This window comes from Protopterus annectens, chromosome 5.part1 (genome assembly GCF_019279795.1).
Source record: "Protopterus annectens isolate FY-2018-M chromosome 5.part1, PAN1.0, whole genome shotgun sequence".
Classification (NCBI taxonomy): domain Eukaryota; kingdom Metazoa; phylum Chordata; order Ceratodontiformes; family Protopteridae; genus Protopterus; species Protopterus annectens.
The window spans coordinates 309,976,042-309,993,855 of NC_056736.1; the positions used below are offsets into that span (position 1 = coordinate 309,976,042).

Here is a 17,814-nt window from a genome sequence, read left to right on the forward strand (position 1 = left end):
TCACCATGCCTCTTGGGGAGAGAGAATACAAGGCCGACCCAAAGAAACCAGCGGAGAATTTAGCCAACAGTGAATATTTTGCCTACAGAACATCATGAGTCTGACTGGAAAGTACAGAGGATGGTGAAGGATGGACCTCTAAAGAAACAGTCTACTGTAACACCCTCATGTAGAATCTGGTGTGATGAGCAAGAGTGACAGACACTGCCACAGAACCCAAAACATGTACGATGGATTTCACTGTGGGGTTTTGGTGAGACAGGACCAAGGAAGCTTAATGGTGCAGAGTGGCTAACCTTGATTATGGAAGTTTGACTATCTGTGAGGTGGTGTCCAAGTGTCATACTATGAATTTTATTGTTTGGACTGATGTTAGTTCAGACTTTTCTGGGTTGATAGCATACCTCTCAACCTGGAAACATCAAAAATCTGGACAAGGCCAAGGAAAAATAGGTACAAATCTGTACGCTGTTTAACATAACATTTGCATACATAATTATGTAACCCCGCCCACTCCAATGGAATTGTGGGGTACCAAATTTCAAATGCAAACTGAAGAACAGACAACCAAAAAATGGCACCAGAGTCCCCCTGCAGCCAGTCCAATGTCCCATTACCTGGCTATTTCGCCCCATTTACCATAAACACTAGTGTGCATACTGCTTTACTTCTACAATGATTATTTGGATTTTATTTTTACACTTTACAGCACAATGCACAAACACTAATCTGTTAAACAAAGCAATACTGTCTCACAATGAAAATAGAAACTTCTGCCCTTGAAACTCACATTCATTAAAATAACATTGAAACCTACACCACATCCAAAGAAAATGCATCTGGCCAGTGGTGCATAAAGATTACCTTTGGGCTGTTTTCAAATCATTGGCCCCTTACATACAAAACAAGAAACATACATGTGTTCTTTGATACACCTTCCTGACTAGTAAATTATATTCCTTGTATAATACAGCACACTTGTTATACACAGCACATCTTAAATTTATTGTTTGAACATTTTTTCAATAGGCAATGAAACAAAATGCATGAACCAGTAATGACAAAACTGCTCAATTCTTTTATAGGTTTTATGTTTGTGTTTGTTGTTGTTATTTTATGTTATATTATATATTTTTCTTTTCTCATTATTTTTTTTTGATATAACCCTAATAAAAAGGAATTGAAAAAAAAAAAAAGAATATTTCCATCATAAAAGTCTGCACACACACACACACACACACACACACACACACACACACACACACACACACACACACACACTATATATATATATATAAATAGAATGACAGTAGTGTAAGGCATAGGCTTCTTGCACAGCTTCTTACACTTATTTTCAATTTAAGTTTTATTTTTCTTTTTGGGGGGGGACGACGACAAAAGGCCAAAAACCAGGGACACATTTTAAACATTGCTTGTATAATTTTGGAAAGTTGCTAGAATAAAATGTGTTACTAGCAAGTCTTGGAACACAGGACTCTATGCACTGCAGTCAGGGCAACATACCACTATGCCAAATCAGCAGCTTGTTTCCAAAAAGATAGAAAGACTGAAACCTAAATGACTATCATTTAGTGAATTTAGTTCTCACGTCTCACCATAGTTCTCAACTTCTTAGCACAAAAAACCTGGACAAAGCCAACAATTTTCAAATAGTGATCTTATAAACTTAGAAAATTGCTAGAATAAAAGGTTTTGTTACCATTTATTTTCTGAAGAATATGAAGTCTGAAATTCAAATGCCTATCATTATTTAATTAATTCAACCTTCACCTTCAGTGATTTGTCACAAACACCCTGAAACCACATATTTTATGAGGAACAGATAAAAAAATTCACAAGTGGTGGTGGCTAGGGACATTAGGCTCTTTTTACCCTATACCCAGGGTACAGGGGTTTGAGCCTGAGTACTCCAGCCACCACTACATCCCCTCCCTAACCTCATTTACATGTGACACCAGACCTTACTCTATTCAGTAGACTGTGTTACAGATCAGAGGGATTTGTGGGTATTTTATGAATAGGGACAGCACTGCCCATTACATATGGCACCTTGCGCAGCTTTAAGTACTAGTAAAGGTGACTGTAAATCCCATCCTTGAGTTTTACAGTAAGCCAGCCATTTTTTGTCCTTAATCAACCTGTACAATCTCCTACTCACTTTTATGCCTTCATTGTCCACCACATTCTTCAAGAATGTTGCCAGTATTTTTAAGTCAGTTTTTTCTTCTGCAATTGCTGTATATTTGCTTTCCCTTTTGGATAATATCTCTCCATACCTTACCACCTCCCATCCACAAACACTTTCTATTCTCTCCCTTTGAAGATTATAACCCTAAATGTATGTCTTCTAGTTACATTATTTGGTGCATCATTTCATCACAATTATGACAGTACACAGAGGACTACCACTAGGGGTTAATTTGTCAAGTGATGGATACATTACTTTTGTCAAATTAAATGGTTTGCTTATTACAGTTTTCCTTTCATAATAAACATCCTGCTCATCTGTGTTATTTCTGGCATGTCATTGTATCTTTGTATCCAATATCCTCTTTTCTCCTTAAGTCATTCGCAGGTCAGTGATATTACGATACTGCATAAAAGGTAAGAAAGTATAATGGAACCCATGCACAACCAAGGCTCCTGCCTGCCGCTGTCTGGTTTCCATAACAAGAAACTCTGAGGAAAAACATGAGAGGCTTTTACTGTTATGAAAAGAGCAATGGAGAATACATTCAGATGCAGAGCTCCAGTGAATTGTACTGTTCTTTGTTTTACACACACACACACACACACACACACACACACACACACACACACACACACACACACACACACACACACACACACACACACACACACACACTCTTACCTTACGATTCAACAGCCATAAGATATCCATCCACATAATGAATGAAAACAGCTCACTTGCAGCTACGATGGTTTCCGATGAATGAAAACAACTAACTGCTTCCACACCAGCATCTGAACAGAAGACTTGCTTTCCGATGAACGAAGTTGCAACAGAACTACTTCCAAAATAAAGTTTTCTGATGATAACTCTTCCCGCCGCTTGCAGCATTTGAACAGCCCAGCTGTAAATGTGTGCAGAGCTATTCGGATAGGCTGGTAGCAGTGACGGCACTGATGTCATCACGCACATGATGACGTCAGCCAAAACACCATGAAAATGTAAAAATAAGTGGGAAAAATCGGAAATTATGGGGTGCCATTCAGGAATCGTGGCACCCCATCATTTGGACCTCAAAACTCGGTAAAAACCGAGGAATTAGGGATGGTTGGGAGGTATGGTTGATAGTGATTCCTAGGTGAGAGCACAACTGGGTAAAAGAATCCCTGCCTTGTATTAGTAGATCCCTTGTGGTGGCAGTTATGAGCCAGTCGTCTAAGTGTATGAGAATACCCAGAAGCCATGCAGCCTGATATGTGCTGATACCATTGTCATTCACGTGGTGAACACTTGGGGAGGATGTGGTGAGCTCTGAAGTGAAAATGGCTGGCTCCCTGCCAAAAGCAAAAGAACTTCCTGAACTGCCTCTCTATTTTGATAAATTAGTGGGTGTTCTGAAGTCCACTGTGCCTAACCAGTCATCCTTCCTCAGAAGAGGTAAAATGGATGGAATTGTGAACATCTGGAAAGTTGTCTGTTTTACAAATCTGTTTAAATGACTGAGGCCCAGAATGGACCTGAAGTCCCCATTTTTCTTCAGAATCAAAAGGAATCTTGAGTAGACTCTGGACCCTTGCTAGTCCAGTAGGACCCTCCTAGATGACTCGTTTGTCATCTTCTTGGGCTATTGCTTTATTCTGCTGGAAGGTTGGAGATTGGAGCCAATGGATGGTCAGTTCCACAGAAAACTCAACCTCCACTAGCAAGGCAGAGGTCAGGGAACGAATTCAGACAAAATCCAGCTCTAACAAGAAGGATGTCTGATTCAAAGTTTTAGACAGCTTAGGAGCTGGACCCACAGCCCCGCAGGATACAGAGACCACTCCTGGACTCCATAATAGTTTCTTTTTCTCTTGACTTCTTTCTTTTACTCTTCCTTTTCTATCTCTTTATCCTTTCCTTTCTATTGATTTTTCTCTTTTTGACTTGTCCATGACTTCTCGCATGAAGGAAAACATGACAGGGAGGAGGCAGGTTCTCCAGAAGAGGCAGGGTAAAAGCTTGACTGACAGTCTGAAACAGACCTAACAATGGTAAAGATTCTGATAGTTAACAGAAAAGGTGAGAGGAAATCTTGCAGTACACATTAAACTAGAAAAAAATCACTTATTTGAAATTAGAAGCAGAAACCCACAAAACTCGCAGTTAGCCTAAAAGACTATGTCAGGCTAGCTCAAGAGACAAACAAGATCTGAGGGACTGTTAGGGCAGACGGATGTTATTGGTGGGGGGATGGAGCCTTTGATCCAAAGTCCAAGAGTTGCCGGCATTGCATCTGGTTGGATCCAGCATACCTATTATTTGAAATGAATGGAAAAGGCAACATCGGATTATGTTAAATGAGCAATTACTTGTGGTCTGTAAGTTGTTTAAGTTTTAATAGGAATTGTTTTATACAAGAATCTGCTCTTATGTCAGTGGAAATAGTGTTCCATGGTATAGCTATATAGACTGACAAAACAGTAAATGTTATTTGTGGGATTTTAAGGTGATGATTTGTTGTAGGTGTTGAGATCTGAGATTTCTAGGAGGTTCTTACCTTATAATGATGTTAGTGTTCACTTATGATTAAGAAGACAAACATAATAAAAAACAACAAAAACAAAGTGAAACTAATCTAGAAATTACAAGTCATTATATGGAAGTTAATATGACCATCAAATAATATTAGGAAATCTGAACAGCCTATTCACCTTGAATAAAATGGGACCAGCATTTATCATGTTGATGACCAACAATGCTACTAGCAACTACACAAGAAAAACATAGCAATCTTTTAGGAAAAAATGAATTCATACAATACCTGGGTCAGTGAGTACCTCCTTTGCTGCTGCAATATCAATGAATTTTTTCTCTGCCGCCTTCTTTTCCTTCTCATCTGGAAAGTTGTCAGGATGCCACTGCTGTGCTAATTTCCTATAGGCTTTAATAATTTCTTTTTTATTGGCATTTCTGCAACAGAAGAGTATTCAAATATTAAAACTTTTTAATCACCTCCAATAAGAAAAAACTAAACATTATAAGGTAGAAAAAAATGGTGCGCCACAGTTATAGTTCCCCACTTGACTCCACCCCACTGCTAAATCTTGATATCTCCTTGTAAATCACACACATCTGCCTATCTGAATCTTCACAATATATGCAAAACATTATCTACTAACTACACTGGATCAGTTTCTCCATACCTCTGGCAGGAACGTACCCACCACCAAACTTCATTGTGCTCTCTGTTGCTACCAATTTTCTTTTCTTCCCTGATGTAAACATTTATTTCTAGAAATATTTCAGTGGAAGTAGTAAGAAATGAGGAATCATACTGCCTGGAATCTGCAAATGCCAAGTTCAAATGACAAAGTACACACTACTGACAAACATCATGTTGTATAGTAAATGACACAAATACAGCTGAGTGTGTGTGTCGCAGTGTTACATTTAAGTGGGTGAAAATATTTATAAGAGTGCTGTGCAGTTAATATGGCGTGCATTTTGCAAAATGAACACTTACATGCATGTCTTTAACCTTTATCAACAGTGATTTATCCATTTTTATCCCCTCAAAGTTGGGCATCATGCTAAGCAACACTTGGTACATTATGTGGTATGGCTGCAGGGCGCCCTTGCTGTGATGTGCCTTTTCTATATTCAGGATTCTACACAGCTGTTCCTCTTTTTGTTAGCAACCTATTTTTTTTCACATGAAGGAAGTGCCCCTTTTGATACTCTGCCATAATGTGTTACAAGTGCAAGTCTTATTACGGTGGGTTTCTAGAGTGAGAATAACTGTACAAGGCCAGTTAACCAGACACAATAATACATAATGGTTCATAAATTAAACTAGGAAGCTAATCCAGAAGACGACTTGTAGCCCCAGCCACATGATCCCACACTGAATTTATCAAGACATAAATTAATAACAACCCCCACCGTGATCAATTACTTTGTACCTAGTTACATCTCCTTTCCATAAGGCAAAAGGGGCCAGACTGAGGGTGTACTTATGATTTCCCATCTAGTCATCCTTGTTGAGCTTAAAAAAGGTTAGAGGAACTATTATGCTTTACAACCAAGGGGTGTGTATGCCATAAAAGAAGCACTATCAGTGATAGATATCTATCACACCGGCATGTCCTATTTGTATGACAGTGGAACTTCTGATCTCTTGAGTGGGTGCTTAGCATGTTATACGTTGTGGATGTGAAACAGGTCTCATAGGACTGAATCCTTCAAGGCTTTATAGGCTAGGTAAAGATGTCCTCTCAAAAGTCAATAGAACACCAAAAAAAAAAGAGAGAGTAAGAATGCTTTTATGCAGTTGGGGTAGTTTCAAAGTGGACATGCCCTTGTCTTAGTACGGAAACATTGTGGTCTCTTGAGCTGGATCATGTACTTATATAAGTACATACCAAATAAGGCATTACATACTATAATTGGCCTGATAAGAGAGGAATAGAGGGGGATGACTTCCATGAATCTGTAAGATATAACCCTGGTAATTACTCTGGCTATACAAAAAGGATTTCCTAACGGCTGTAACATGTTTTTCAAAAGATAAGTTCATTGTCAGTGAAAGTGCCCACGTCCATTTTTTTATTTTTGGGGGAGGGTGATACCTATGTAACTGAAACATGGATGCCAAGGTTTGATAAAAGAAACAATGCTGTATTTCTTACATTTAATTTGAGGCTGTGATGTAAACACCACTTTTTAGTGCATGTTACACCCTCCTACAGGATCCAGTGGCCAGTTGGGGTGCTCATGACAGCTCCACTTTGAAATTAACAGTGAACTTTGGCAGTGACTTCTCTAAAGTCAGGGCCCCCAAGGGCCTGTGGCCGACAACGAGGAGTGTTCCCAGTACAGATACCTGTGGTACACTGATGGTAATTACTCTTTTTGGTTGAATACATGCCTCCAAAACTAATAGACTGGGTTCTATCAGTGAGCCAGGTCTGCTATCCAGTGGGTAATACAGGGGTTTCCTTTAGTTTGATAAGCTTATAAATGATGTCACAATGTGGAATGCAATCAAAGGCTTTAGCCAAGTTCAGATATTCTGTGTGGACAGATTTGCCAAAGTCCAAAGCCCTGATGACAGCATCTGCCTTTAACAAACCCAAACTGATACTGGTGCAGGGCTTAAAGTGCTACAGTTTCCTGGATCAGTAGTGGGTTCCCTTTTATTGTGAGTGACGACTACAGCAGTTTCTCCATACCTCTGGCAGGAATCCAACAGAGAGGCTGAGACTAAACAGGCTTAACTAATCAGCCAGACAATATTTTGTGCTGACAGGAAGACAGCCTGGCACATTATCCAAGTCCAAAAAACTAGTCTTCTTGTCTTTGAGAGAGAGAGAGTACTTAGGCCATGTTCAGAAGTGATTGGGGGATGCAGGGTAGAAGAGGCATAATAATACGCTGCAGATAATTAGACAGAGGTAAGGGAGTAAAGACTGCTGAATTTGTCTGCTAATATATCAGCCATGTCATCAAGGGGATGAGTAAGTGGTATTAATTTATATTAACTCAGAGCACTGTTGGGTCTTACTTCTGAGATTCCTGACATAACTGAAGAAGGCCATGAGGTTATCATTAGCATTGCCAGCAATTCTCAATTCATTCTTACTTTTGGATGATTTGATTTTGTTTCTAAGTTCCTTATTAATCTTTCTGAGTTCTTCTCTAGCTGATAAGGTATTCATTTTGCTTTTACTAGTCATGAGTTTTTTCCCCTCTTACTATAGAGTTTGTTAATATGGGAGTTCCAGCAAATGGATTTATTCTTAAATTTGGTACTGTATTTATAAGCCTTATGGTGAATAAGGCCTCAGTGCAAACCTAGAGGTGGTCATATAACTCATCTACTAACAAAGCCACATAGATAATGTGGAGTCATTGAGTTGAGGAGGGTGACTGAATTTTGAAAAGACATCAGTTAGGTGGAGGAGATTTGCATTTGAGTACTCTCTGAAGTCAGAAGGGTCACCACGTTAAGTCAAGTCTTGCAAAAAAGTGGCTAGGTTGGTAAGAACCAGGTCCAATATTTTGTCTCTCTTGTTGAGGTTTAGACTAGTTAATCTAAGAAGTTGTCATGAATGACGTCCATACATCTTTGTGCATACTTATTTGTGGTAGTATAACTTCTCTGGAAGAGTAGATGAAGTCACCCAAAAAATAGTCCATCCATCCATCCATCCATCCATAACCCTTTTCCCATTTTTTTTTTTTACATGGGGCCAGAGTGTCACATCAGTACTGATAACCATGTAGGACCAACGTTCACACTGCCAGGTGGTTTCTGGGCTTTATAGGGAGATATGTTAATTTGTTTAGCTATGCCATGTGGTTCCACCAGAAAATTGGAAGGGGGTATAGTAGGTGGCAACAATGTAGTACTGGGTTATGTTTATCATGGGAAAGGTGTGGAGGAGTTTAAGGTCACTGCCTTACATTATGAGTCAGAAGGTGAAATGTTTTTTATTAGGAATGGAGATAAACCCCCTGCTGAACAGCTAGGCTTCATTGAAGAATGAGCATGTATAACTGGGCCATAGGAAATAAGGGCAACTGCCACTGACCCTAGGGCCTGAAGAACAAATCTGGCTGGGGGAGAATGTTGCACAATAATTTGCTCAACCTGGCACCTGATGATTCTTACTCGATGCGGTGGAAGAGAGGCTATCTCACTGACTGTGTTTAAATGGGGTCTATGTTTCTTCATCGAATAAAACTAATATTGAACAGCTAATAATCAAATGTTAATATTACCAAAGTTGTTTATTTTCAAAAGTAAAATCACTGAATGGCCACAGGTGGCCAAAATCGCGAAAGTCGAATGAGATGCTGTACACCTGTCAACCAAGGTGGGTGGCTGCACCCCCCCACACACACACCTCTAATTACATATACCAACTCCAAGATCGCACTACCATGGGGAATAGAGCAAATTTATAAAAGGGTTTGTTTAGCTTACCTTATGCATTGTGGTACTTCGTGGTTGTTGGCCAACTATGGCCATTCGATGATTTTATTTTTGAAGATATGCATCTTCGGTAATATTAATGTTTGAGGTTTAACATTCAAGTATTAACCATTCGACTTTAGTTTTATTCGATGAATGAGCATAGAATCATTCAAACAAGCACTTGTGCATTCCAGGTGCCCGAACAGGTTGAAGATGAGACTTGCAGATGTCGACTGAGAAGCTTACAAATTACAAAACTGGAGCAAGTAGTCCTTGGAGTTCTCTAGAAGATGCTTGGTTGGGCTGGTGAGAAGGCAGTTGTCTAAGTATGGAAACACCAAAAACATCACTCCACAAACCAACTCACCAAAGAAAGAAAAAAACACACTGAACAACTGCAGAAATGGTCACAATCCACTTTTACTGTGTTCATAGTACTTCGGCATCAAGCCTTCCGGGTGTACTTTATATACATTTCACTACCTTCATTATTCAATTAAATTATACAATAATTGATCAATTAATCAGTGAGTCAAGAAAATTAAAATCTGAAGTGCATCCTGAGCAGTAAAGTGCTTTAGAAACAAAGTGCATCAAAACATATAAAGTGCAACCTCTTACATTCCTATTGCATTTAACATTATAATTTAAGAAGTTAATACAAAAGCACTTATGCCTCTCTAGATTAACAAATACTTGCACTTTATATGTTTTGATGCACTTTGAATGTTTCTGAAGGACTTTACTGCTGAGGATGCACTTTAGATTTTAATTTTCTTGACTCACTGATTGATCAATTATTCCCTGAAGGCTTGATACTGAAGTACTAAGAAAGTGGATGGTGACCATTTCTCCAGTTGTTCAGTGTGTTTTTTTCTTAAGTATGGAAACACTCAGAATCCCAACAGACTCAAGTGAGCTGCTACCACTGCCATACATTTGGTAAACACCCTGGAGGCTGTGGTGAGAGCAGGGCTCTGAATTGATAGAGTTGCCCCTAGCTGAAAGCGCAGAAATCTTCAGAATCATCTGTTCAGGAAGACTGACGAAGCACATCCAATTGTCCGTGTGTAGAAATATCAGAACGGACTGAACTGTGACCATTCGGAACTCCTGACTTCTTCACAAACTGATTTAGTTTGCTCAGATCCAGAATTGGTCTCCGGTCCCCTGTTTTCTTTGGCACTAAAAACTTATTTTTTTTGAAACAAGAAACATTTTTATTAAATTATCACATATGTCACAGGCAATCATACATTTACATTTATATATCCCCTCATTGTTTCTTTGTGAATTGCTTATCCAATCTATCTCTTCTCAATCCTTTCTACCCTCCTCTGATTTATTCTTACAGCTATCATGCAATATTTTGTATGCTCTGTTAATTATTCCTTTTTAACAGCAGCTTCTGTTCTATATTCTACTAAACTCTCTAACAGTGCTGGTCTTTCACTTAAGATCTCCCTCTAACTTTCTCTTTGCCAATACTGTGATATCAATCCTTGAGAGGGAATGCAATCTCTAGCCTGCAGCCCAGATATATTCTTGGCCTCTTCCCATTCTACTACATTTTCCTTTCTATTTGCTCCCAATGCATTGTTTTTTATTTGCTAGTTTTCTCCAATAAATTCCAGCCCTCTATTGCCTACTGTCTATATTCTTAACAGCAGTCATGCTTAGTGGTAGAATCTCCCTTTTCCATTCCCTTGTTGGCCTAGTTCTTACAATATTTCTGCTAATTTATGAATATAATATTCTGTATAATATTCTGTATGGTTACTGCTATTCTCCTTAAAGATCTGCATCCAAAATCCCAGTCTCTCATTGTTTCTTGAGATTCCCTTCTGTTTTATCATTATACCTTTCCACTATGAATTATAGGTTTCTGCTTGTGCTATGTACAGGACCCTTAACCGAGCAACTCTGAAGCACCCCTTCAAATTGGGTAATCCCAAACAGCGTTATTCTATTGGAAGAATCAGATTGTGTCACTTTACTCATGCTGTCTTTCCCTCCCAAATAAATCCTTCAGTTCTTTATTAATTGCTATCCACAAGTTTTCCTCTGGTTGATAAAAATATGCTAAATGGACTAAAAAACATTTTATCTGCTTGTAGCTTGCTAGCCATATCCCTATAACAGTTTGTACGTTTTTTTGCATTACCTTTTCTTTAGTCTCTTCCCACATATGCTTAGCTGCAACACCAGAATCCTTTTTAATCAATACTCCCAAGTACTTCATTTCATCATGCCTCCATAAATATGGATATTGTTGAACCAATTCATGTGTGGGTACATAATTTACAGCTACTGCCTTTGTTTTAGCTTCATTAATTTTGTATCCTTAAAAAATTTCAAACTTCCTCAAAATGTTTTACAACACTGAAATATCCTTTTCTGGTTTTTATCGGGCATAAAATATCATCTGCAAACACAGCCAGCTTTTCTTGACTACCATATCAATTATATCCTTGAATTTAAAAGTCCTTTATTTTCTTTGCCAATGGTTCTTATAATACAAACAAATAAAAAAAAAAAAAAAGTCTTAAACAAAAAAAAAAGTGAAAAAACAATCAAGAACCAATAACTTTTTCGGACATAATTCTTCATTCTTTCATCTAATAAAATAGTTCTTCATAGCCTTCACCTTACCAACCTGAATGGTTTCAATACACAGTTAAGAAAAAATGATCCAACATAAGTTAAAACAGCAATAATAGAAAAAAAAATAATTTAAATAACTAAATTTCGCTTGTAAATATGAAAACAAAAAAAAAATACAAATATAAATAATCATAATAAAAGCAAGCTAAATTTTATTTTTAATTAATTTTTTTTTTTGTTAAAATATCTATATAGCTTTTAATATAATATTTTTTTTTTTACTTTGCCATTGTTGAGTATTATATATGTGATTTATTATCAGTCAACATAATTTTTTTTGGCCTGTATATAAGATGAAAGAAATTAATATCATGTTTGTAGTATTGAAGAAGGATTATGTCCGAAAGCTCTGCTGTGTTTTGTCATTAAAGTGGTTTTTCCTTTTGGATTGTCTTATAATACAAACAACAGGAAAAGAGGACACCCTTGTCTGGTTCCTCTGCTCAAACTGAAATTATCAGACAGGAACCAACCCACTTTAATTTTCATCTCTGATCCCTCAAATATCCTAATCAACCTTATAATTGTATCAGGGAATGCAAATGTATCCATTGCCCTGTTCATAAACTCCCAGCTTACTCTGTCAAATGCTTTCTCTACATCAAGATCCACCAACAACAGTGGTATTTTTTACACTCCGCTTCCCTCTGGATCATTAATGTTCTGTTGCTGTTGTCTAATGTTTGCCTCCCCTCCACAAAACCACACTGATCCATACCTATCAATTTTGGCATCACCTTTGCTATTCTTTTAGCTGTTATAGACAAACACTTTATAATCATGGTTTAGAATTCAAATGGGCCTGTGTGAAGCTGGGTCTGATGGGTCTTTACCCTCTCCCTTTAGGTATTACAACCACCACCACACTTTCTTCCTTCCAGGATGTTGGTGCTTCTACTCTGTTAAACAAAACCTTCCAGATCTTTCAGTTCTTTTCCCTCCCAGCTTCCAAACTTCCACAGTAATACCATTTATTACTGGGGGACTTTCCTATGGAATGGTTATACATCACCATTTTTATCTCATCTCCTATCCTGTTAGCAAAATTAAGCTACATCTACCTCTAAACTTGGCAAATTTAATTAATCCAATAACCTTTCCATTTGTACCTTTTCTTGAGTTCCATATTTCTCTGCTTTATACAGACTTTCATAAAATTTCTGAAATATTTCTAGTAACTCTACAGGATCTCTTATCTTCCTTGTTATTAGCTTCCTAAGCTTGGTGACAACCTTTGCTACTTTCTGTTGCCTGAGTTGTTGTGCTAAAAGTTTTTGTGCTCTGGGATTTTTATTAAAAACAGTTGCTTAACAGCAAAATTTCTAAACTCATCCATATTATCAAGGTAATCCCTTATTTTCTGTGTAGCATTTGGCAATTGCTTCTCTTCTTATTTTGTGAGATCCTCCCTATTCTGCAATACTTTATAAACATTTTCAGTCCTTATAAATAATTCTTATTTATTAAACATGTTATTTCCACCCTATTTTTAAACACCACTTTAATTTTATCCCACTCTCTAGCCATATTTTCGGGAGAAACTTCTATCCTCTCCAATAACTCCAGAATAATTTCTACTTCTTCCTTACATTATTTTCTTTTCAACGGATAGGTGGGAAAGAGCCAGTGTCTCATTTTTATTTTAGTTATTTTTGACACATGATCTGAAACAGTTATTGGACTTGTATCAAAACTTTTAATTAAATGCACATGTTCCTGTGAAATATAAGTTCTGTCTACCCTGGCCCAGTGTTTGTATCTTAGTGAATAATTTGTAAATTCATTCCGAGCTCCTACTACTGAATTCACATCTTCCATACTAAATATTTTCATAAACTTCTTCAAAAATCTATCCTCCTTTTTTATATATTCCCTTCTGGAACCCCCCCAGACACATCCTCACTGCTGCAAACCAAATTCCAGTTCCCTCCTATAAGTAATATTCCCTTCTGAAAGTTGATTATTTCTCCCATAATTTTCTTAAGCTCCATTATAGCAGTTTTAGGTGAAATATAAATACATGTCAAGAGTTTTAGGTGTAATATAAAGACGGAGTATTAGAAATCTGCTATTATCTTTTTTATTCTCTTCTGTCACTACTGGAGCTCCTCTTGAAATTAATACAAGTACTCCTCTCTTCCTTTGTCCCAGGTATTCCGTGAATAACTGTCCTGAAAATGTTTCATCATCAAATTCACATGTTCAGTTCTTTACAAATGCTTCTCCTGTAGCATATCTATTTGCACTCTACATTTTTAATATAGCTCACTACTCTTTCTTTTATGTATACATCTGAAACCATTAATATTTACAGATAATACAGAAAGCATCATTATGTTAAAAAGTTATTATTCCCATCTTTTAAGTGTAACAGTTTTTGTTACGTTATCTGGTTCCAGCTTTTCTGTTACAAGCATGCACTACTAATGTTTGCCGGGTTGATCTTTTACACAGTTTCTTGTCACATCCACTTAAGCCTATGTCACATATTACAAAACGTTTTGTTTTATTGAAATCCCTCAAACAAAAAAAACAAATACACCCCAATATACTCCTAAAAGCTATTAACTTAATATTAACACACAAAGCTATGTACATCTTCAAATGTTGAAGTTTTACTGTCTTAATAAAAACAACTGTCCCAAACTGTTAGCCACACCGAGACTTGAGTTAACCTGAAAGGAAGGTTATCCATACTACAACACATAGTACAGCCTGTGCTTCTACTAAGTACTGTCTGGTTATGTCTCATCTTTATTACTCTCCCAGATTGGGAAAACACTTGAATGCTTTCAGAAAACATTATCTCTTAGCCATTGAAAGAAATAAGTATTCTGTTTTTATTGCTCTTTATCAGACTGTCTCCACGGAGACATGAGAACCAGATAGAGAGTTGCTTCTATAAGCATTTATTTGCTAGAGGAAAGCTTTATTATATTCAATGTTCTTTTTTATTTGCTTTCTCTTAAAATTTGTTAGTTGAGCAAACCAAGAACCTTAATCCAGTTGTAATAATGAGAAAAAGCACATCAATTTTTCTTGTATCATGCTGTTTTGACCACACTTTTTCTTCTGGGGTTTTTTACATTGCAGTGCCTACATTTCTTAAAACTGAACAAGGAAAAAGAGAAAAGAACAAAAACAGGGGAACCTGTTTACTTTAGTATCCCCATTACACTTGAAAACTTTACTTTATAGCATGCAGATTATATCACGCATTATACGAATACTACTGTTACGAACACAATTTTGTTTTACTTACAGTTAAGCTCTCTCCCTCCTCTTCCCTTCTTCAAAGTTTTCTTTCACACATTAATGACATGAAGTAGGGCATATGGTTTAGAGTCCCCTACAAGTTTAACAAAGTAAAAAGTCGAACATTTTCATGTTTTCTTGTTCTGCCATGTTTCACAAATATATGAATGTCCTGCAGTTCCATATTTATTTGTCAATTTCTGAGTTACTGGTTTTATTCCTGTTTATCTTCATCTCCCAAATCAAGTCCCTACATAATTTCCAATGTACACTTGGTTCTTCTAGTCAACTCTTGTGCTTTTTTTTGTCTCAAGCATTTTCTGTTGAAAAATTGGAAAATATTTCACTGGTACAGTCTCACTCTGTGGTCTTTATTACCAGATGAACGAAGCAGAATCAACTGCTTCACAGCTCACTTTTTGTTGGACAATTTTTTGTATTTCCTCCGAAGCATGTCCTGCATCAAAAAATGATTTTGGCCCTCCAGGAAAAAAATATTCTGAAGATAGCTGGTTAGAGCAGTTTATATCTCATGCCTGCTGCTTAACATTCTCTGATTAGTGGCATAAATTTACTCCTCTTCTGCCTGGTGTACAGTGAGTAATCATTTTCCACAAACACTCTGTCTCCCACTTTTAGTATGTTGTTCTTTGGCCACAATTTTGTCAGAATTAACTCATTCTGCTGGTAGGATTGCATCTTTGCTATTAAAGGTCTAGGTTACTTTCTCATGGCCAGGTTTGGAGCACACACACTATGTGTCCTTTCAATTAACTCCTGTTGTGAAATGCCAGTCAAGTTGCTTATTTGTGCATTCATAAAAGTAATACAGTTTGTTCTTTTCAGCTTCTCTGGTACAGTAGAAAATCTCATCTAATTCTATTATTTTTTGAAATATCTCTTCTTGAGCAGTCTCATATTTAGCAAGTCTTTTCTTCATTCTGACCTCTGATTTTTTACAGTTTTATCACCTCATCTGAATATCTGTTTAAGGCTTCTTCCATTTTTTCCAGTTTTATATTTGAGTTTACAAACTCCATCAGTTTTTTTATTTAATCAGCCCTGAGTGCATTTGACTTATTTATTTACTGTTAAGTCATGTGTGCACCAAAGCTGGAGCTTGCACTGCTTTTTGCTGAACAACTGCTGAATTCTTCCCAGTCAATGTTTTTTCTTCTGCTTTTTGATTGATTTTCTTTCAGGCTCTCTGAATTTCTTTTTTGCAGGCATCCAGGTAGTGCACTTACTAGCCAGTTACTGAAAATTACCCAGAAATACAGGCTCCCTCTTCTGAGTTTCAGTTTTCACAATGGGAGAGCGAAATTAAGCTTTTACTCAATGTGCAGCTATCTTGGAAGTCCCGGCACTAAAAAATCTTGAGTAAGTTCTGAATCCTTTCTGGTCTGATGGGACCTCCTGGATGACTTTCTTGTACAGCAGCTTTTGAATTTCTTGAGATGTTGCCTCTCTCTGACTGGTTGGGATTTCAGGAAGCCTTTTTCTTTTTGCTGGGGAAACTAGAAAAATGGTATAAAATAACATCTGGATATGATTTTTAGCACCCAATAATCTTTTATTGATGCCCTGGCATCTGAGTGCAGAGACAGGTGTCGCTCGATTGCCTCCAGTGGTGGGCAGTCGACAACCTTTCAGGAACACTGGAAGGGTTTATCTGAAAAGGAATCTTCCATTTAAACTCCCCCCCTCTGCTTCTGGGGGAATTATCTCCGCTGAATCCTGGGACTTATGGAACCACATCTTCTTGCCTTCCCTACCATTCCTGAAAAAGGATCACTGAGGAGTAGAAAAGTGTTTCCCTATAGCAGAGAGCATCTTTCCACCCTGTTCACTGCCAGAAAACATTTCCTTAAAGTAGGGCCAAATAAAGATGTTCCATCAAAAGGAGCATTAATGAAAGAAGACTTGAAAGACTCCACAAAGTAGCATAGGCACATCCAAGCATGCCTCCTAATGGTTATACCCGAACCTGCTGCCCATGAGATACTCTCCGTAACAGCACAGGAAATCAGCATAATGGATGTATTACACATAGATAACAGAGTGGCTAGTTGTGAAGACGCATTCTTGTAGTCCTCCACAGACAAGGACTCGGAAAGGGATATTGAGAGTTCCTTAGTCAAATCCCACTGTAATCTTGTGAAATGTGCCAAGTTATTCAGAGACCATAAGGCAAAGGTTGCTGAAGCAAAAACTCACCTCCTGAATCCATTCAATGCCCTGGACTCTCTGTTAGGGAGATGGACAGTGGAGCTCTGCTCTGCCAACTCCTCCTTTGTGGCTGCTGCCACAACAATAGCATCAACAGGAACTTCCCTGCTCCAGTGTGGCCTGTCTTTAGGTGGCATAAGAAATTTATCAGGGCAACAGGGAATGAGTTCTACAGTATCCAGTTCCTTCTATGCCCAGTGAAGGACTAGATCTATAAGCTCATCTGCCGTGGCAATCACCAAAGATGTAGATGGGCCAGACCCAAAAGCTTCCAGAAAGATGGACTCCTCTTGGGAGGGGGTATCAGAGGACCATCCACCCTTTTGCCTGAGAATTTCTGAGATGTCTCTGAAAGAGATGTCATTTGGTGGAAATGTGAGGGAGCCCTCCTCTTTATCTTAGTCCGTCTCTTTGGTGACAGTCTCTTGAAGGCAGTCCATGTGTCTCCTCTTTTACATTCTCTTTCAGGAAACCTACTCAGTGGGACGATTTG

At 37.8% G+C, this 17,814-nt stretch overlaps 1 protein-coding gene across 1 annotated transcript in view; it reads right to left on the reverse strand.

Moving 5' to 3' along the window:
- DNAJC3 (DnaJ heat shock protein family (Hsp40) member C3) overlaps positions 1-17,814 on the reverse strand; it is a 960,700-nt gene that overhangs the window by 127,768 nt on the left and 815,118 nt on the right. Inside the window, exon 11 of the mRNA XM_044072989.1 lies at positions 5,016-5,164. Coding sequence (XP_043928924.1) covers positions 5,016-5,164 — 149 coding nt within the window. The remainder of the gene's footprint in view (positions 1-5,015; positions 5,165-17,814) is intronic.